This window comes from Suillus fuscotomentosus (assembly GCF_016647785.1).
Source record: "Suillus fuscotomentosus strain FC203 chromosome Unknown F5891scaffold_31, whole genome shotgun sequence".
NCBI lineage: Eukaryota > Fungi > Basidiomycota > Agaricomycetes > Boletales > Suillaceae > Suillus > Suillus fuscotomentosus.
Genome location: NW_024539543.1, coordinates 411,504 through 432,763, shown reverse-complemented (window position 1 = coordinate 432,763; position 21,260 = coordinate 411,504). Strand labels below are relative to the sequence as shown.

At 48.4% G+C, this 21,260-nt stretch overlaps 5 protein-coding genes across 5 annotated transcripts; 1 reads left to right on the top strand and 4 right to left on the bottom strand.

Annotated features, from left to right (window-relative positions):
• Window positions 1–697: 697 nt before the first annotated feature.
• F5891DRAFT_927347 (uncharacterized protein) lies at window positions 698–2,104 on the bottom strand (the record flags this gene model as incomplete). Its single annotated transcript, XM_041373897.1, has 5 exons — window positions 698–1,137; window positions 1,186–1,260; window positions 1,314–1,503; window positions 1,554–1,753; window positions 1,810–2,104. Coding segments are annotated over 5 exons (1,200 nt in total), but the record flags the coding sequence as incomplete, so codon positions are not given.
• Window positions 2,105–3,151: 1,047 nt separating this feature from the next.
• Window positions 3,152–3,622, bottom strand: F5891DRAFT_934359 (uncharacterized protein; the record flags this gene model as incomplete). The annotated part of the gene is made up of 2 exons (XM_041374017.1): window positions 3,152–3,307; window positions 3,362–3,622. Coding segments are annotated over 2 exons (417 nt in total), but the record flags the coding sequence as incomplete, so codon positions are not given.
• An 8,533-nt stretch (window positions 3,623–12,155) lies between these two features.
• On the bottom strand, window positions 12,156–14,777 carry F5891DRAFT_1128890 (uncharacterized protein; the record flags this gene model as incomplete). Its single annotated transcript, XM_041364329.1, has 9 exons — window positions 12,156–12,277; window positions 12,326–12,874; window positions 12,938–13,200; window positions 13,319–13,538; window positions 13,589–13,962; window positions 14,013–14,221; window positions 14,269–14,336; window positions 14,406–14,610; window positions 14,661–14,777. The coding sequence occupies 9 exons, from the start codon at window positions 14,775–14,777 to the stop codon at window positions 12,156–12,158; spliced, it is 2,127 nt and encodes a 708-aa protein (XP_041225281.1).
• Window positions 14,778–14,798: 21 nt separating this feature from the next.
• On the bottom strand, window positions 14,799–15,315 carry F5891DRAFT_934801 (uncharacterized protein; the record flags this gene model as incomplete). The annotated part of the gene is made up of 3 exons (XM_041374029.1): window positions 14,799–14,866; window positions 14,916–15,121; window positions 15,173–15,315. Coding segments are annotated over 3 exons (417 nt in total), but the record flags the coding sequence as incomplete, so codon positions are not given.
• Window positions 15,316–16,638: 1,323 nt separating this feature from the next.
• On the top strand, window positions 16,639–18,665 carry F5891DRAFT_393690 (uncharacterized protein). Its single transcript, XM_041371674.1, has 16 exons — window positions 16,639–16,833; window positions 16,882–16,972; window positions 17,029–17,038; window positions 17,088–17,107; window positions 17,156–17,188; window positions 17,248–17,344; window positions 17,403–17,431; window positions 17,490–17,520; window positions 17,585–17,617; window positions 17,670–17,746; window positions 17,801–17,855; window positions 17,920–18,018; window positions 18,072–18,182; window positions 18,246–18,286; window positions 18,343–18,368; window positions 18,435–18,665. The coding sequence occupies exons 2-16, from the start codon at window positions 16,919–16,921 to the stop codon at window positions 18,565–18,567; spliced, it is 849 nt and encodes a 282-aa protein (XP_041225279.1). The 5' UTR covers window positions 16,639–16,833; window positions 16,882–16,918; the 3' UTR covers window positions 18,568–18,665.
• The last annotated feature ends 2,595 nt before the right edge of the window (window positions 18,666–21,260 follow it).

Below are 21,260 nucleotides of genomic sequence, written 5' to 3'. Positions count from 1 at the left end.
CTCCCTCGTGCTTTCGTTGTCGCCCTCCTTTGTGCCTTTGTCGTTGCCCTCCTTCGTACCTGCCGTTTCCCGCCTCCCTCGTACTTTCGTCGTCGCCCTCCTTTGTAGCTTTGTTGTTCTCCTTTGTCCCTTTGTAGTTTGTCACACCTCATTGCACTGGGTTATGTCATATTCTACTTGCACTGTGATATTGTAGATCAAACTAAGATGTCATTGCACTTTTATAAAAACAAACTAAGTCTATCACGAGCGATTCCATCAAGAAATGAGTTATAGCGCAGGAATAATGAAACTAGGGACATTGCTCAAAGGGGACAGGATGGCTGAGTCTGGGATATTGTTATGGTACTGGGGTGCTGCTCGAAGGGGAAAGGATGATTGAGTCTGGGGGAATTGACATTACTGGGTGCTCGGCAGTACACCCACTCGTGTTAGAGTTCGAGTTGGCGTTTGGAGTGGTGTTGACATCCTCCGAACCATCTGGTGTCTGTCCAGCTGTACACCTAGTCGTATTAGAGTTCGAGTTGGCGTTCGGAGTGGTGCTGACATCCTTTGAACCATCTGGTGTCTGTCCAGCAGTACACCCAGTTGTATTAGAGTTCGAGTTGGCGTTCGGAGTGGTGCTGACATCCTCCGAACCGTCTGGTGTCCGTCCAGCAGTACACCCGGTCGTATTAGAGTTCGAGTTGGCGTTCGGAGTGGTGTTGACATCCTCCGAACCGTCTGGTGTCCATCCATGACTCTGGGTATCTTCGTCGTCACTGGACTCAATGGTCTCCGCACTCTTGTGCTTCTTGCTACATCTGGGGTCAGCTATCGCATGTCGTACTCGCTTCTTACCCTTGTCGGACCGTGTCCTGCGGCGGGACTCGATAATGTCACCACTGTCAATTTTTTCATTGCGCTCGCGACGGAGTTGCTCGAGTTCCTCGTCATTCAACACTTCCCACCTCGTATTGCCCGACTTCCAACAGTCTAAAAGAGTATGGAGGTCCGGAAGCGCGTTGGTCACACTGCTGAGGTTTGTGAATGGGATATGCTCCGGCCATCCTTTGATGGCGACCTGATAGCGGTTGACCACGTTACGAAAGTAGTCTGCCCACTGCATCCTGGCATTGCTTTCTCCGGTCACCTTCCCTATGAATAAAATGAATTCTGTGCTGTCAAAAGATGGGAAAGACTTACTCAATTTCTGGGTGATGATTGCTCGAATGTCTCTGCGAACCTTAGAGACCTCTTTTTGATGGTTGCTTGCGGCACCTAGTACAAATAGAAATTAACTTGAGAATGTAATAACAACAGAAAAACTGTACCTTGTATCCCTTGGATAGCGAAACCTTCCATCTTGCTGAGGAAGTCCTGAGTATCGATGCCGATGACAGAGTCCATAAAGTGATTGACACCCGGCGTTGTGAAGGTGATTGCACGGAGAGGTAGATCAGTAGTACCGCGCGTCATATACAACATGACCTCGGCGCCAGTGCGAGAATTTAAACTATTGAGCTAGTAACGAGACACTTAGTAACATTGTATTGCAATTCGAGGGTGCGTACCTCGTTTTCTACCGCCTTCAGGGTTTGAGTGATGTCGTTGATCTTCGACTTCGTTGAGACACGTAACCCAGAGACCTTGGTCTCCTTCTGGTCGGCGAATTCCTGGAGCAACTCTTGTTGTTCTTCCTGTGTGAGAGCGTGGTATTCATCCTTGTGGTCGCGGACCAGTGACTGGAGTGCTTCCTTTCTGTGGCCATTGCCTGTTAATTCAACATTGAGTCATGAAAATGCATATGATACAAATCAACAGACTTACAGTTCTCTTTCTTCGCTTCCTGAGATTTCTTCCAGCAAAATGCGTTCCAAACGCTGGGCTTTGAATGCTTCGAACGGAGTGATCCCCGACCCATGTATAAATTGTGCTGTACACGACGGAAGCTCTTGCGATGGGTAGCAGCAATGGTTGTTGTAACATCGTCAATTTGGCCCCATGCAAGATCAAGCGCATCCTTGAATTGACGCGACTTCTCAGTTCGCTGAAACTTGAGTGCCGCGCGAGCTTCTTTGCTGAGGGTGACCTTAGGACGACTACGAGGTGGTGCTTGAATGCGCTTCGCAGCATAGAAGGACTGGGAGACCATCACCCACAGAAGGATGGCAAAAATCAGCAAAGGGCCTTTGTAGTTGAATACGAATATTTTATACACACCAATGCATTTATTTTTTCTAACCCACGGCAAAAAAACAGGACACATGGCTTATAACTAAGACTCAAAAGGGGAAAGTGATCTACAGCCAAAATAATAAGATGCCGAAAAAGTATAGGCCGCATAAGAAAATCAATATACCAATAAGCTTCAAAATGGACATGAGGACAGATGACGGCTGCTATGGACATTCAATTGAGTTAGTATGACAGCAGCAGCCAAAATAATATCACTGACCTTTACAACATCAGGGCTACGTGGCATGCCCTGAAGGTCAGCCAGGAGCGCCCTAGACAGAATGGAAGCATGTTCGTACGAGAGATCCCATTTTGGAGACCTGAACACTGCCTCCCATCGGCTGCTACGCACAGTTTGAACTAGAACACGGAGCTTAGGTAAAACTTCATCCCCCAACTTAATCCAATCCAGAGCGGCGTCAGTATTCGGTCCAATACTAATGAGTGGCGGTCCACATGCAGTATCCTGCTCCAGTCTTGGTACCGAAAAAATCGGGCCATCATTAGTTACCTTGCCGGGTGTGAAAATTTCCGCGTGCCTGCGTCGGCGAACTCGTGTGTGTTGGGTGGTCAGCTGTGGCGAAATGTTCTCGCCAATACCTTCGCTCATTTCTGCACCCCCGCGGATAGCTGCAGAAGGAGCATCGTGCACCGCAGTTGCTTTCAATTCTTGCGTGAAGGTATGGGCCGGTTGAGCAGAACATTGTATATGCGCTCCAGTAGCAACCACTGGGCCAGGTAGATACTGTGGGCCCTTGACATTGATATGAGCCGCAGAAACTGTTGAATTTGAGTCAGTTGTGTGAACAGTGAAGCCGAAAATGATCTACTACTTACAGCATGGTGGCGGTTGGATGTTTTCGATGACACAACGTTGATTGAACCGCTCGAGGTGTGGCATTGCAAACTCCTGGGCAAATACCTGCACCCAGACGGCAAGGTCTCCGCCAATTCGCTCGGGAGTTTCTTGTAGTTCGCGGGGCGTAATGTAGAGGTCGACAGGGAGGTTTTCGGGTGAAGAGACTGCTTCAGACCCAGCGCATTGAATGAGGACAGAAATTCCGCCATCAAGGCGATCTTGCATACTCAGCTGGGAAACAAGTGAGACATAAATAAGATGCGGACACTGACTTGAATGACTCACGGCGTCAAAGACGTCTTGCAGTGATGCCTCCAGAAGCTCCTCGTGGGTAAGGGATTTTTCACTGGTTCGTTTAGCAGTGCTGCTAAAGGCAAAGTACGACGGGTGAAGGCCACCAGGCAGTCTAGCCTGATAGTGTGTCCCGTCAATGTGAACGTCGTGTCTCAGTAAAGCCCTGGTGGCCGCTTGACGTTCGTTATTGCTGAATCCTTGAGCGAACGTTGAGTTGTGTAGATTGGCAAGACTGGGGATGGCGAATTTTTTAGTGGCTGATTCCGTGGTTTGACTTGAGGGCTGAACGGAGGTGATAGACGCAGTGGCTCTGAGGCTAGAGATTGGAGTGACCATTATGGAACCGGTGATGTAGTCTGTAGTTGTGAAGCAAGGTTAAAAGCACAGATAAGCGCCAAAACGTAAAATGTAATACTCACTTTTGCAGGCCATGCAATTCTGGAATGAGTTCCAGAAGCACAGATCAAGCATGAAATAGCAGTGGTCGTAAACCATGAAGAAAATGAAAGGCTGGCGACTTCAAGTTGCTGCTATAGAATTCAGCTGAATACATGTGTTCAGCAGAATATTGCGTTGTCCGTGATTTGACACTCAATACAGCACGTGAGCTCACTTTGCAAGATCAGATATCACACAACTACATAGTACAAAATAGTATACAATGCATATTCATACAGGAATGACAAAGGACTATGCTATGAACGGCATGACACTTCAGATAGCCGCATAATCCTCCGAGTCAGGCTGTCATATCCCATATATTCACGCTTCTCTTCCGGACTTCGGACCCTGAGATCTGGTCCGGTCCGATGTATAGATCCGCTTCCGATCCGATTTACGATAAGCTTTCTAATTCATTTCCTGTTTCATATAACGTTAAACACAGCCTATTCGGTATTTCCTCTTCCCGGTGTTTCGGTTATGCTTATTACCGGTATGATTACTGATCCGTTAACCTATGTCTCATTTCCGACTCGCGTTTGATAACCTTTGCACATGCTTCGTACATAGCCTCGGACCCTTGCTTACTGATACTTCCGTTATCCTCATAGTATATAAACTCGTGTATATGTCCTGTAGTACCTCAGTTCGAATATCATCTTAGTTTGTCCTCTTTCTGTCCTCCGGACTTGAGTTCTCCTCACTCTTGTCACTCTCCGAGACTTCGGATAGATTCCGATAGTCTATATCCTCGGCTCTACCTTCGGGTAGTCTTTACTCTGTTAGTTTCTAGTTCGGATACGTCCGGATTAGCCTTATACGCGTTTCCGATATCCGGAAGACTTCCGGATATACTACGAGACCCATCCGGACCTTCGGACGCGTTATCGTTAGTACTTTGAAATAAGGGACAGTACTTGGGAAAGGGGCACAGCGTACGAGCTGAGGCCGAAGTCCTTCGGATCCGATCTTACGAGAGTACGACCTTAACAGTATATTCGAACTCACACCTTTCCAAGTACACTTACTCATATCATGGCTCCTACTAAAGTAAACCAAGCCGCTTTGCACGCTGTCGGACTTTCGTCCACCCGACGCGATCCGACATCCGTAGTTAACGCCTTCACCAGTTTCTCTCAGCGCCGTGTATCACGCGGTCCTGCTCAAAGTATTTCGCAACTCATGAATCGTCCGCATCCGGAAACCCCTACGCGCACTCCTGCCGGAGGTGATCCGGATGACGAAGGACCTCCGGACGATGAAGATACTCCTGGTGGAAACCCTCCGGATGACTTCGGAGGTGATCCGGATGATGAACCGGATGACAACGATGATGAATTTGACGGGTTAAACCCACAAGACCGTGTCATGCTTCGGCTTTCTCAAGCCATCGACAATCTCGCACGCAACAATCGTCGTCCGACCTCGTCCGAAGATTCTAAAGTCAAGATCCGTGAGCCCGATACTTTCGATGGCACTGAGCCTCGGAAGCTTCGTGCATTCTTCGTCCAATGCGAGCTCCACTTCCAAAGCAAACCCAAAGCCTTCCGTTCCGGACGGGCAAAAGTCAACTTCGCCCAATCCTACCTTAAGGGTATGGCACTCGAGTGGTTCGAACCGGATCTCCTAGCCGACGAGGACGATGATCGTCCGGATTGGATGGATGATTACTCCGCGTTCATGCTTGAACTCCAAACCAATTTCGGACCGCACGATCCGTCCGGAGATGCGGAAATGCAATTGGAGCAACTTCATATGCGTGACGGACAACGCATTAATAAATATGTTGTTGAATTTCAGCGTCTTGCTTCACAAGTCCGTGGCTGGGGTGACGGTGCCCTAAGACGCCAATTCTATAACGGACTTCCGGCTCGTATCAAAGACGAAATCAGTCGCATGGGTAAACCTTCCACCCTTTCCGAATACAAGATCCTTGCCCAGACTATCGACGCTCGATACTGGGAACGGAAGGGAGAAGTCGCCCGCGAAACTAAACCCACCACCTCCATTCCTCCTAAGCAAACCACGTCCGATCGGACGAATTCCAACTCGTCCGGACCTTCGAGGTACAAATCCGACAAACCCGCTACTTCCGCATCATCCTCCGTTTCTAAACCTCCGGACCTTACCTCCAAGTTAGGAAAGGACGGGAAGCTCACGTCCGAAGAACGTAAGAGACGGATGGATAACAAACTCTGTCTATTCTGCGGTGGACCCGGCCATTCGGCTCGGGAATGCACCAAGTCTACTTCGCGCGCTGCCAAAGGCCGCGCTGCAGTAGTAACTCCGGAAGACAAACCGGAGGCTTCGGATGAAGCAAAAAAATAGTCCGCAACCCTCCCGACTCCGCACGGGATGAGGGTTGCGTTGACTCTACCCGTGCAACGGAGCTACGTCTCAATGCTGTTTCTCTTTCCGATCCGAACTCTCTTTGTCCATACGTTTCTATTCCTACTTTTCCTGATATTTCTGATTTTCCTTCACTAATTGATTGTGGTTCCTCTCACTGTTTTATAGACTCTGATTTCGTCCGAAAAAATAAAATTCCTACATATCCGATATCTCCGCTTTCTCTCCGTTTGTTTGATGGTACTTGTAATAATATGATTTCCGAAGCTATAGATTTGCCTATCTGTTTTCCGTCCGGTGTAGTTACCTCCGATACGTTTTACGTTACTCCGTTGGATTCTTCTTGTTTTATCGTTCTTGGATATAGCTGGCTCACCCTACACAATCCGTTGATTGACTGGGTTTCGGGCAGCATCGATTTCCGAACGACTTCTCATGGAATGCCTTCGACACCTCCGACGTCGCTTCCGTCTCCGGATCCGCATCCTCCGATGGAAGATTTACCTCCTCCGACTACATCCGGAACCTCCGCTGATAAAACCATCCCCAACATTTCCTTGATCAATGCGGTTGCCTTTTGCCGGGCCTGCAAATTGGAAGGATCGGAACAGTTCAGCATCTACCTTCGTCCGACCGGTGTAGACCTCCGGTCCGCTTCCCTTTCATCCGATCCTCCGGACCTGTCCGGAATTCCTCCGGAATATCACGAATTCTCGGATGTGTTCGATAAGGGCAAAGCTAGCCAACTTCCTCCTCATCGTCCCTATGATCTCAAAATCGAGTTAGAGGAAGGAACTAGTCCGCCCCTCGGAACCATTTATTCTCTATCTGCAGTTGAGCTTGCAGCCCTCCGGAAGTTTCTTGATGAAAATATTTCCTCCGGACTCCTCCGTTCCTCATCCTCTTCTCACGGAGCTCCTGTCCTGTTTGTCAAGAAAAAGGATGGCTCCCTTCGCCTCTGTGTAGATTTCCGTGGACTTAACCAGATTACCAAGAAAGACCGATATCCGTTACCTCTCATTACCGACCTCCTAGACTCTCCGAGCCGCGCTAAAGTCTATACCAAAATCGACCTCCGATCCGCTTATCATCTCGTCCGGATAGCGGACGGAGACGAATGGAAGACCGCGTTCCGAACGCGTTATGGCTCATATGAATGGTTGGTAATGCCGGAAGGTCTCACTAACGCTCCGGCTGCATTCCAACGCTTTGTCAATAGCGTGTTTGCTGATATGCTGGATGTATGCGTTATCGTATATCTGGACGACATCCTCATCTATTCCCAAGACCTTGCATCCCATAAGGAACATGTCCGAGAAGTCCTTCTCCGTCTCCGAAAACATCGACTCTATGCTAAACCCGAAAAATGCGCGTTCCATACCACATCCGTTGAATACCTTGGTTACATCCTATCTCCGGACGGCTTGACCATGTCGTCCGAGAAGATCCAGTCCATCGTTGACTGGCCGGAACCTCGGAAAGTTAAGGATATTCAATCCTTCCTCGGATTCGCAAATTTCTATCGTCGATTCATTTTCAATTACTCGGACATCGTAGTTCCGCTCACCCGTCTTACCCGCAAGGGGGTTACTTGGGATTTTTCCGATGATTGTCGGAAGTCTTTTGAAACACTCAAGAAAGCTTTCACGTCCGCTCCGGTGCTTACGCACTGGATTCCGAATGTTCCGATAGTCGTAGAAACCGACGCCTCTGACTACGCTATAGCCGGAATACTTTCCATAGTATGTCCGGACTCAGAGCTTCGTCCGGTGGCATTTTATTCTCGGACGCTTACCGCTCCGGAACTCAACTACGACACTCACGATAAGGAACTTCTAGCCATCCATGAAGCTTTTCGGACGTGGCGACATTACCTTGAAGGCTCTGCCGAGCCGATAGACGTTGTCACGGACCATAAGAACCTTGAGTATTTCTCTACCACAAAACTCCTCTCTCGCCGTCAGGCCCGCTGGTCGGAATTCCTCCATCAGTTTAACCTAGTCATCCGTTTCCGTCCCGGAAAACTCGGAGCTAAACCGGATTCCCTTACTAGACGCTGGGACGTCTATCCCAAAGAGGGGGATAAGGACTACGCTCGAGTTAACCCTCACAATTTCCGTCCGGTATTCACTTCGGAACAGTTAGCTTCGTCCCTCCGAGCCTCAACTCTAGTAACTCCGGTTCTTAGGGCAGCCGTTCTGATTGATATCGACCAGCTCCGGAAAGACATCCTGACCGCACTTCCTAATGACCCTATCGCATCCGAACATCTTCCGGAACCTTCGGATCCGAGATGGACGGTGGACGATAGTGGTTTCCTCCGCTGCGACAACCGTATATATGTTCCGGAATCTAATAATCTCCGTCTTCGCGTCCTCCAGAATACTCATGATCATCCGTTGTCCGGACACTTCGGACAGAACCGGACGCTAGATATCATCCGACGCGAGTACACTTGGCCAGGAATCCGTACCTATGTCAAAGACTACGTCAAGTCTTGTACTTCCTGCGGCCGAGCTAAGGTTCCGAGACACAAACCTTACGGATTGCTCAAGCAGTTACCCATACCGGAAAAGCCTTGGAATTCTATATCCATGGATTTCATCGAGCACCTTCCGGACTCATCCGGCTTTACAGCCATCCTCGTCGTAATCGACCGTCTATCCAAACAAGCTATATTCATCCCTACCCACGACACCATTACCTCTCCGGATCTCGCTCGTCTATTCGTCCTCCACGTGTTTTCCAAGCACGGAGTTCCATCCCATGTCACTTCGGACCGAGGAACAGAATTCGTATCGCATTTCTTCCGGTCCTTAGGAAAAGCATTAGATATGGTCCTCCACTTCACGTCCGGATATCATCCGGAAGGAGACGGACAAACCGAACGAGCGAACCAAACCCTTGAACAATACCTCCGGATATACTGCAACTATCAGCAGGATAACTGGTCGGAACTACTTCCCTTGGCAGAATTCGCTTATAACAACGCTCCGAGTGCTACTACCGGAGTATCACCCTTCTTCGCCAATAAGGGATATCATCCGAACCTATCCGTTCATCCGGAACGTGACCTCTCATCCGCCCGCGCACGAGACTATGCAGTAGACCTTGACGAACTCCATCAGTTCCTCCGAGAAGAAATGGCCCACGCACAAGAAAGATATCAAGGACCTGCGGACGCCAAACGGAAACCTGCTCCGGATATGAAAATCGGAGATCCGGTCTTCGTCAAAGCAAAATACTTCCGATCCACCCGTCCGTCCAAGAAACTCTCGGAAAAGAACTTAGGTCCGTTCGAAATCATAGCTCGTCCGGGTACGCATTCTTTCACCATCCGACTTCCGGATTCCATGCGCTCCGTACACCCAGTTTTCCATGTCTCGCAATTAGAACCAGCCACACTCAATACCATTCCTAATCGTATCCAATCACCTCCGCCTCCGGTCGAAGTCGACGGAGAACCCGAATATGAGATATCCGAAGTTTTGGACTCAAAATTAGACCGTCGGAGAAGACAATGTCAACTCCTATACCTCGTCCGATGGTCCGGATATGAAGGAACGGACGAGGAGACTTCATGGTTACTTGCTACGGAGCTCGGTAACGCATCCGAACTAGTTTCGGACTTCCACGCTGCATATCCGAACAAACCCGGTCCTATTCAACTTTGAAGTACATAGTGTGCATACGAAATACAAGTACATTTAGAGAAGAAGCATAAACGGACCAGAAATTCCTACATCTCCATAGACCCATCCGCCTCTCCGGATCCGCCTGCATCACTTCCGGACGCCCTTTCCATCACCTCATCTTCCTCCTCCGGACCCGGAGACGTCCGAAATCCCTTCCGAATATGTCCGAACAACATGGCTTGAAATTCCCTCTGTTGCTGAAGGAACAGCTCAATTCCGGAGCTCATCCGGTCCGCTGCAGCCCTGCTGCCTTCCGCCGCCTGAATACTTCTCTCCAAAAGGGTGTTAGTCCTAGCCAGCTCCGCCACTATACTGTTGGCTGCGGCCACCCAAGCCTGATCATCGTATTCCGTCTCCATCTCCTCCGGATCTTCAGGAGTCGGACTCTTCTGACGTTTCTTACCTTTACCTTTCGGAGATGGAGATCCGGCAGCATGCTTCCTCTTCTTGCCCTTGGGCACCTTGACAGTTCCGGGTCGTCCGGGGCACGTAGCCTTGTCCTTCCGGCAGATATCGCAAGACTTGACCTATCCGGACGTCAAAACACTCGGATCCGAAAAAAAAAAAACACGGATTAACTCACCAGAGCATTGCTCTCCGCATCCGTCCAAAGGCAAGTCCGGCCTCTGTCGCTGCAACGCTTGCAGGATCCGTCCTTGTCAGCGGAAATGGCACGAGACTTTTCATCCGTCAGGCAAAGCCATCATAACCATCCGAAACTCACCATTTCCTCTACTATCTCCCTGCGCCGTTTGTTTTCTGCCTCCACCCGAATTTCGGACTCTCGAATCCTCTTAAGATCCTCCTGAATCTTCCGTTCCTCTTCACGCTTCCGCTCCGCCTCCTGACGCTTCCGAATCTCCTCCTCCTCCTTCCGAGCCGCAGCTTCAGCGTCCGCTAGTTGCTGTTGAAGCTCCAGCAGTTTCTGCTTAGCAGTCTTCTGAGATCCGGAGGTGTTGCCAGACATTTTCGATAGAGCGTTATAGAGAGTAAAAAGTGGGAAAGGAAGAATCATCCTGGGACGTCCGCCCTTGAGTATACCTGTCCGATTCCGAACTCAGACGCTTCTCCATCATCTCGCGATAATCTCGTCCGGTCCGGACCGATGGTTCTTGTGCCTCTAGGGATCGGCCCTAAGGGGGGGATACTGTCATATCCCATATATTCACGCTTCTCTTCCGGACTTCGGACCCTGAGATCTGGTCCGGTCCGATGTATAGATCCGCTTCCGATCCGATTTACGATAAGCTTTCTAATTCATTTCCTGTTTCATATAACGTTAAACACAGCCTATTCGGTATTTCCTCTTCCCGGTGTTTCGGTTATGCTTATTACCGGTATGATTACTGATCCGTTAACCTATGTCTCATTTCCGACTCGCGTTTGATAACCTTTGCACATGCTTCGTACATAGCCTCGGACCCTTGCTTACTGATACTTCCGTTATCCTCATAGTATATAAACTCGTGTATATGTCCTGTAGTACCTCAGTTCGAATATCATCTTAGTTTGTCCTCTTTCTGTCCTCCGGACTTGAGTTCTCCTCACTCTTGTCACTCTCCGAGACTTCGGATAGATTCCGATAGTCTATATCCTCGGCTCTACCTTCGGGTAGTCTTTACTCTGTTAGTTTCTAGTTCGGATACGTCCGGATTAGCCTTATACGCGTTTCCGATATCCGGAAGACTTCCGGATATACTACGAGACCCGTCCGGACCTTCGGACGCGTTATCGTTAGTACTTTGAAATAAGGGACAGTACTTGGGAAAGGGGCACAGCGTACGAGCTGAGGCCGAAGTCCTTCGGATCCGATCTTACGAGAGTACGACCTTAACACAGGCAAAGAGTCTCCCTAACATTCAAGAAAGCCTACCAGGGGTCGCCAAACTAGCCTATCTGAATATCATCGTGATGAGGTCACCACAGGAGAAAGCTTGAGATTGCCAACTAACCTATCCAAACATCATCGGCATTCAAGTTGGTCCACCTATCCGAACATCATCGGCATTCAAGTTGGATCAAGGTGAGATCGCCAACTCACCTATCCAAACATCATCGACATTCAAGTTGGATCAAGGAATCGCGACGAGGTCACCATGCAGAAAGCTCGGGGTCGCCAACTAACCTATCCGAACATCATAGGTATTCAAGTTGTTCAATTCTTTCTTATATCACCCACACAATCACTTATACAATCGTCTACCTACTCTTTCTTATATCACCGATCAAACCAGAAAACTTCTCATATATGTAGTCCTATGCGGTACATGAAAAAAAACAATTACAAAGCAGAGATGGTGTCAGTCGTTTATTGAGTACAAAAAATCAGCCATGTCTTCGGTGACCACTTCGTGCTCTTCACGGTCAAGGGCTTCAATATCATGGAATTCCGACGCAGAAGAATCAGGATTCTCTGCTTGTGCTGTGGCGAGAATTAATGCGATATAGGTAGTTAAAGATCCACACTCACCGGAACTAGCACCGTTGGTATTGACTGGTCTGCTGAACGCAGGATTCGCAAGGCGAGTTCCAATGCCACTAATACCAGAGAATCCAAATAGTCTCTCAATCTGATCTAACCGATATGTGTGCACAGCGTTGATAGCCGCCCGTGAGCGCCACTGGCGTTTCAACTCGGCAGCAAGCAAAGGGTTAGCTACAAGAAGTTCGTCGATAACGGCAGACGTGTCAATGGTTTCATCGTGGATAGCAGTTCGGAGCCGGCGAATTTCAATATTGAGTCGAATAATTTCTTCGCGAGCTCGGCAGAGCTTGAAGTACTTTGTAGTCGCCTCACGGTGAGCTGGCCTTGCCCAATCCTTGTCTTGGATGTCAGTACGAGAGTCACGCAGAAGGTCAAACTCGCCAAGGAAACTGTATTCGGCAATGTCTTTCCATGCGATCGTTTGTCTCGGTGGGATGAGGGAAGCAGCCTGGATATTGTAGCGATTGATCGCGTTGCGAATAGTGTCCGAGCGCCGCTGTAAAGCTTTACTAATCTGTTGACGTAGTTTGTATCCTAAACAATTTGTAAACGAATCAGTCATAGTACAAGCGCTTACTAGTAGTGGAAATCTCAAACCTGTGCCCGATAACGAGAGCTTTGAGAGTTCAAACAATCTCATGACGACCAAACGTTCGAGTTCATCCAATGCAGTACGATACTTGCCGAGTGTCGCTTCCTCCTTGAAACGTTTGTATTCGTCACCGCCAATCAACCATCTCTCATCGACAGATAAGAGTGTTTCGCAATGAGCAACAAGCCCCTCGGCATGCTGTAATTTGGCGTATGAAGAATTAACTCGGATGCGAGCTTGCTTCAGGGCGTCATGCATCTGTTCCAAGCTGCCAATATGTACTCCATTAAGAGCGTTATTGCCAGATTCACGGGCGAGATCCCATTCAGCTCTATTAAAATTCATATCAGGGGATGGGTGGTAGTTAGTAGTCGATGGCACGATACCTTCTTTCAGCGAGTTCATCTAGTACTTCAACGTAACGTATAGAGAGTCGATCTCGTGGAGCTGGCTGCTTCAGACCATCCAGATATATGCGTTCCTGATCAAAGAATCCAGGGAAGTCGTTGTCGCTAAGGCGTAGCTCGGCCTTGATAGTTTCTAGCTCGGCTGTCAGCAACCGAACAGATTTCAACGCTTCGCGATAATGAGTCCACAAATAATTACCTGACACTGCGGCATCAGTATTACAATTACAGCTTGATTTTTTGACTTACTAAGTGCAGCATACTTATCGGCATCCCAAAAAGCGAAATGTTCCTCGATGGCTTGGTGGCGATGAAAACGGTTAGCATGCCTTGTGCTACGCGCAAGCTCGTTAGATGCAGAGAAGATATGCTCACAACCCTCGCCCTCAGTATGGCCAGTTCCAGAGATATACATTGGGTGCCAGTCAAGCTGACACCTTCGATTGTGCGCATGGCCATGGAAGGCGCCAACCATCATCCGAAAGCCGAGATCGTGTGCACGAGGGCCCAACGTACTATTAGCTAACGTCTTCGAGAATGCGCAACTGATATTGTACGCGCAACCTCCATTTTTTCCATATACCGTAAGGAGTTTGTCGATGATCGCTATCAGATATTTCGCACTGCCAGAATACATTAGTAATATAAAAATTAGATCAAAATGCGGTCTTACAGTTCTCCGCTTCGGATCATATCACACGCGAGAAGCACAAAGCGATGGCGGCATGAAGCGATAAAAATACCTGACTCTTGGAATACGGCAAACATCTTCTTACGTGAGTCTGGGCCAGCGTTTCTCCATCGATTGACGCATGTGAATGCTCCCGGATGATCCGGGTCTGTAGGCTCATCCTCCCAGTCGTCATCATTCCTCAAGTCTGTCTAAAAGATAATGTTAGAACATAGTTGTATACATAGTAAACACTTACTTGTCGGGATTTGACTTCATTCTCAAACTTGTCAACAGCGTCAGCATGAATCCAATAATCCGAACGAGCTGTGCGAGAATCAGATCGGGCGGTGGTACCATAGATGGACGAGTCCCATCACTTCAGGCTATTGTTACCGTCAATTGATACCAGCCATTCAAAATCGAAGGCAGGTTCATCGTCGAGCTTGTAAAAGCATGCAGGGCATGTGTTTAACATACGCCAGTTGACGGTATCCCGTTTGAGCGCCTGACGCAGACGCTGGTTGATGCGATGGAGGATTTCTAGAAAAACGTCATAGGCTGCCGAGAATTGCATTTTTAAGTATGGCCGATATGGAATCTACAAACTCAACGTAAATAAACGAACCTCAATGTGAGGAATGTACGTACATCGTGAAGGTAACATAAAGTCTTGCATTGTGATTGGATACTGAACCGGGGACACATTCGGTGCGACTGACGGTAGGCAGCGAGTGTACGAAGCGAGATGGCAACAGAAGGATACATCGGGGCACACCCGATGTACCCATAGTAGATGAGGGTTTCATTCGGGTATTGATGAGACGGTAATGGTCGTAGATGCGAGCGCCTTCGTGCTGCAAAGAAAAAATAAGTACAAGATATCAAGGAACGTTTCAGACTTACTGAATGTATCAATGAGTTCAATCTCATTAATTGAGAATGAAGCATCGACACCTGACAGGACCTGATCTGAAATATCAGGCATACCGTCCCCGGAATCTCGACTGCGATAGTTTAAGTAGGCGTCAACGAGACGATCTATCTGAAGGCCCCAATGAGCGGTTTGAGTGTCGATGTGTTCTCCCCGAATTCGTGGATCAATGTGATGACTACAATGGGTGTTAATATTTGAAGAGTTGTACACAGTGGTGAATACGTACTATCCAGTTAGATCCGCCAGTTGATGAGCAAGGTCTTCAAATGCCTCATGCTCCCCACCTGCGTGACTGAGGTCAAAGGCCTCTTCACCTGGAGGCACTGTATGGGTGAACACCTCCACGTCCATTCCAAAATCTGCCATCATATTTTCGACGCGGCTTCGGTCCTCTGATGACATTTCTAATACAACAATAAGCGTTAATGATAAAAAAAGAAAATAGTACATACCTTGTATAGCAGCCTGGCGGCTGGAATCTGCCTCTGCCATACGCTGGCTTTGTTTGCCGGCTGCCAGGACTTTGGAATAGCGATGACCCCCTCTAAAACCATGGGAAATGATGGATTTCGAGAGCCCTTTGACCCTCCCGACACCTGAGGCACGAGGCATTACTGGGTTGGGGCGACGAAGGCACGAGGGAGGCGGGAAACGGCAGATACGAAGGAGGGCAACGACGAAAGCACGAGGGAGTTGGGAAACGGCAGGTACGGACGACGACGACGACGAAGGTACGAAGGAGGTTGAGAAGGCACGAGGGAGGTGGGAAACGGCAGGAACGAAGGAGGTTGACGACGACGACAAAGGCGGAACAATGGGGGCACGATGGAGGCAGGGAACGGCAGGGACAATGAGCACAGTGATGAGGAGAGCTAGGAAGCGTGAGAAGGGCCCCTTGGTTCGAATTAGGAAGCGTAGTAGGCGTTGCCGAGCGTGCCGAATTAAAATAGGAATATGACGCAATTAAGGCAGGGCGGGATGCTTACCGAATATAGCCTATGCGCGCGCGCGCGCGCCCACCATAGTGAGGTGTACATAGTTTTTTTGAAGGTATTTTGAGGAGCTGGGGCACTATTTAACGCTGGTGTAGGGATTTGATGAAACCAAGCCTAATTATAGTTGGCGAGACACGTAACTGCCAAGTATAATAAGGCTTATTAATAGGGCAACCCAGGTGCGACCTAAATGCACCCAGTGACATCATCTACACTGCTGAAGATGATGAGGCCATCGAAAAGTATCATCGTGACTGCTGTATGTGTTAGCTTTTTCATTTCTATCCTTTCAGCTACTTACTGGATCGAATCATAGTGCAAACGACTTGGCACTCACTGATTCTCTTCCGTCTGTTGTGTGCTCAAGATATAAACCAAACATACGCTTCAGTGAGCCCTTAAAATTTCTTCCGAGGTCATCTCATCCGCTCCTCTCCAGTCAGTGAATGCCGAGCTACTGTCATTTATTGCTGGAGTTGCCAGATATCAGCCGATCAATTCGCAGAGACTTATTTACAAGCAACACGATTGGGGATACCCTGTACTCCATGACGAAGATGTCGAGGATGTCGAAGTAATGTATCGCTAGTTTAGTTGTTCGTTCGACTTTTGTACCTAACTATGTTTGAACATTTTTGACATACTGTTTTTGGCTCCAGGTCTCGAACCCTTGCTGAACCGAAACCGGACCATTATTGGACCGAACTGATGGTCCGGTCCACGGTTCTTCTTGAACTGACCTGATGATGGTTCTCTGAATTTCCTAGAGAACAGCTGTACTTATCTTTTATCAAGTCGCTCTCTGGCCGGTACAAGTGGTGAATGATAAAACGCTTCATTACGGCCACAGTAAACTAAATTTAAACTCGAACTAACTCGATCATGGTCCCCGGTATTTACACTGCTATCCTGATGCGCTTAAGGCTCAATAGCTGAGAAGGCTCATGATGTGAAAGACATCTTTTGAACTCTTTGAAATGGAGTATTCGATTGACGATGTCGCAGCAGCAAGGAGTTTGCAGCTCTCCACGGTATGTCTCCTTGTCGATACGACGATGAATCATAACTCACAAGTTATGTATACCAGTACATATATAGTGCGTACTACTGTTTGAACGTCATATTATTTGTCCTGATACAGCTCAGCATCGATGGCTGCGTTCTGGGTAGGCTTATTCTCGTTTATTCATGTCCGCTGTAACTCCCTTATCTAGGCCTATGATTATGCATGTTCACTTCATGAAGAGGTAATACGCTTCTTCCATGATACACTTTAGATTTGATACACACAATGTGATATGCAAAGTGGATATTTTTGCTTCAATCGCACTGGAGCAAGATGAAAGGCGTGTATATTGTTACAAGATACCTTCCCTTTATCCTTCTCGTCATAGATCTATATAGTATGTTCCGCTCCAGCACACATCGCCTTGTTTGATTCATTAACATTTTTTTTTTCAGTGATCTTTACCCCGAATGAGAACCTAGTTGTATGTAATGAAGTGGAGAGTTAATGAGAACGAACAACTTACTCTACGACTTCGCCAGACATGCGGGATGTTGGCCAATATTAGCTTAGGTACGTGCACTGGTACATTCATCTATGTACAGTATTGCTGAGGGCAGCCTACTCTCTCTCACAGGGTTCGGCATTCTATTATCTGTTTGCGCCGAGTGTATATCTCCTTCCTCCCTAAGATATGCATGTTGCTGATCCGATTCATCCAGGGTTTTTCATCCTCAGGACATATGTACTCTGGGACAGAAATAAAATTTTGCTAACGGCCATCTTGGGCACCTATCTCGTGAGTTCCCAATCCACTCACCATACACAAGCCAGTGGTAGATCCATCAGTCAGTCGTTTCTCGCAGCAACCATCGTCATTGCCATCGACGCTAACATCTCCGCAGCATGTACGCGCTCTCACCTTCCCTCTGGTGTTCCATGATAACTGAAACATTCTGTTCACTTTCACAGATGCGACTAGCCCGATCCCGGGCATCACAGGGTGTTACCAGAGTTCAACCAGTGACCGGATTTTTATCCCATTTGTTCTCTTTTCTGTGTTCGAACTGGGTAACACGGTGCATAGATACGTACAAATACGCGCTAACAAACATTCTCCCCAGGGCTGATCATCATCACGCTCATACGTGCCATGCAGGGCTGGCGGAGAACCCCGTGTCATCTGTACGTTGTCCTGGTGAACCATAACATATTCTATTATACTAGTTCTTTCTGTGAGTTAACGCTTGCACGCGCCGTTTTTCTGTGCTCATCGATGATAATTTTGTTTCCTGAAGTTTTCGCGACAATGAACATGTTCACATCGCTGTTCCTCCAGGTGGGTGTATATTCTACAGGTCGTCTATGATGCGCCGTTGATTTTCTGCGCCCCAGGACTCCTACCGGACAGTTTTGAATGGGTATGTACCTCCGCATCCTACTGCGTATTCCTACTGATAACACTCGAAATGTACACCCACGTGCAGTTTCCAGTTCCTGACCCTTGCGATCTTTGCCGCGCGCATGCACATCCATCTCTGGCAGACAAACCAACATCCACGTGGCCCTAGTAGCATGATCCATTTGTCAGACATGTCATTTGTGGATATCACGGCGTGATGTCTTGTCCTGCGGTTTATTCAGTGTCGTTCATGGAGTGAGGCTTGGGCTGTACGAGATGATTGGTGGGGGTTTGGTAGAGTTCGTTACGTATTTGATTTACAGGACGAGTCTGTCGCGAGGCGGATGGTGCATTTGGAGAGTGAGCTATGTGTAAGATACATGATGCGTAAGAAACAATTGAGTAACAGGGTTGCTAGATGATTTTATGACTGACGCGAAGTGGGAGGACGACCAAAGTAAAATCGGCAGCAGCAACAGGTAACTTCGTAGGAAACTTTTTCCCTTCCACCAGTTGACTGGTGTGTTTCTGTTGGTCGTGCTTGAGACCCTTGCGCCCCTGCCAGCGCTTGAGATGGTTGTGCCCCTGCCAGTGCTTGAGATGGTTGTGCCCCTGCTGGTTGACCTGATTGCGTTGCATTGTCGGCCTGGTTGCTGTTCGTACGTTCCATAGCTGCAGCCGCTTCCGCATCAGTTTCAGGGACAATGCCATATCTCTGCAGTGTATTATAATGCAACGAAATTGGAGGGACGACGAGTTACTCACATTTTCATCTTGAGCAAGAGAGACACCGACGGCGTGCGTGGAATGTCCTCCAGAAAACGACTTGAGGTTGAAATTATAGTGTCAGCACCGTCGTTCGATTGGTTGGGATGCATTTGAAGGTTGTGTGCCGAAATGGAACTGAGTAAAACAACGCCAATGAATGAAGGATGATGGACTTACAGGAGGAGCTGCACGACGAGATGCATCATCTAATTCGTCGCCAAAGGAATCATTGCCCTGTGTCTCGGTGTTAGGCTGGGCTGTACGTTCCTAGTAAAAGGTGAGATGCAGTGTGAAAGAGAAGCAGAAAAGACCTGCCTTTAGCTTTGCATTCCCATCATCTGCACCCTAGAAAGTGAAAACCATTAGGAAGGGAAATTAGACAACAAAGTGCATACGCACGACAACGTTTTTGAGCATCGCTTCCAGATTCCACACGTAGATTTTTTTGTCTAGTCCAGCACTGGCAATGTATTTGCCATCGGGGGACAAGGCAAGAGCGAAGACTTGGTCATCATGCAAGAGTGGATCTCCGACAGCCTGGTTAGTCTTGAGATCCCAGATACGAATGGAATGGTCGTATGATCCGCTAACAATATAGCTTTCATTCGGAGTAAGACAGAGTGATCTGACGGCGCGGGTGTGACCCTGAAGAACAACGAGTTCCTGTCCATCAATAACCCGCCATTTTCGGATAGTTTTATCAAGTGAAGCAGAGAAGATGTGTGCACCGTCCTTGGACCAACACAATGACGCCACCCAGTGCTCATGTCCCTTGATTTCGATAAGCAGCTTGCCGTCCATTGACCATATGCAGATTGAACCGTCAACCCCACCGCTCATGAACTTGTCGCCTTTTGGAGAGTATTTGACAGCATAAACCCATCCATGACTGGTCTCTATGGGTGGTGCTATTTGTTGACCAGTATTCGGGTTCCAGCGTCGTATGGTGCCATCTTCAGATCCACTTGCTATCTCCAGGGAACTGGGAGGCCAATCAAGGCACATCACTGGAGCATTATGCCCCTCCCACGGGTCGCCGATCATGCTGCCCTCCTTTATATTCCACATCCGCAGTCTGCCGTCTTCACTCCCACAAATGACCGTTGTTTCATCCGGAGATACTGCCATCGAACCTAAACCTCCCCCGTCGTTATTCAGAGGTTTTCCCACTGCTTCTCCGTCTCTTTTCCACTGACGAATCGAACTATCGTCAGATGCGCTCATTACATTGCCACTGGTACCCAAGTAGGCAAGGCTCCATATGCAATCGGAGTGACCCTCGATGACACACTCCGGCATCAAGCTTCCTGCTGGACGTTCTGGCTTTGGTTTCTTCCATGACGTGGTCCGAGTATTGTGGTCGACAAAGTAGGACCGACCGAGTGGTGAGATGTGCCATTCCCATCCAGGAACAGCGAGATATCCAGGATCATCTATGGTCAACGGTGAGTTCGTCGCTCCTTGTCGCAATTTCATCCCTCACCTAGTCGCACTCCTGGTAAAGGTCGGCTCCACGAGGTCATCACGAGCGTGTCATCTTGATATCCTGTTTTACCATCCGGCGTCTTGAACTGTTGCCACATATGAGGAAGCGCTTCATTCCCGCCTGATTCTATTTGAGCAAGCTGGTAGGGATCACAAGGTAGCTGCTCACCTTCCCAAAGCGCACGCTGGCGGTGCTGTGCACCATATGGCGGTGGATATTTCGACCGATATATCGATGAGTGCAATGGCGCTTCTCCTCGTCTCGTTGACATGCTTGACTCAGCTTCTTCGTGTTGCACGACAAGGATGTCGTGTTGTACAGACAGACTGGACAGTGAAATACTGCGCAAAGTCAGTAATCGAGAGGAAGGAGAGATACGGGGCAAAAGTGTCGAAGACCTGCTATTTGGGTCAGTTTTGCATGCTGTGGTTGCAGGCGCTTTGCTGACACCGCATGTCAATGGCTATGTAACCACCAGATCAAGTACTTACCTTGGTCCGGTTCAGATTTTGAGGCAGTTCGACGTACATTGGTCTGTTATGTATGTCTCATCAGCGAATGTAATTATATGATGTTTGTTTGGGCGGGTACATACACATATCGAATTCGTACGCCGTGCATAGCGCGTAGCAGCACTCCCAAGCAAAGCACCACCGG

Bases quoted from the DNA above. Each gene is read 5' to 3' on its own strand.
- F5891DRAFT_393690 (XM_041371674.1), top strand. From the start codon at position 16,919: ATGGAGTATTCGATTGACGATGTCGCAGCAGCAAGGAGTTTGCAGCTC. The intron at 17,189-17,247 runs GTAATACGCTTC...TGATATGCAAAG, and splicing joins CATGTTCACTTCATGAAGAG to TGGATATTTTTGCTTCAATC. The intron at 18,183-18,245 runs GTGAGTTAACGC...TGTTTCCTGAAG, and splicing joins CTATTATACTAGTTCTTTCT to TTTTCGCGACAATGAACATG.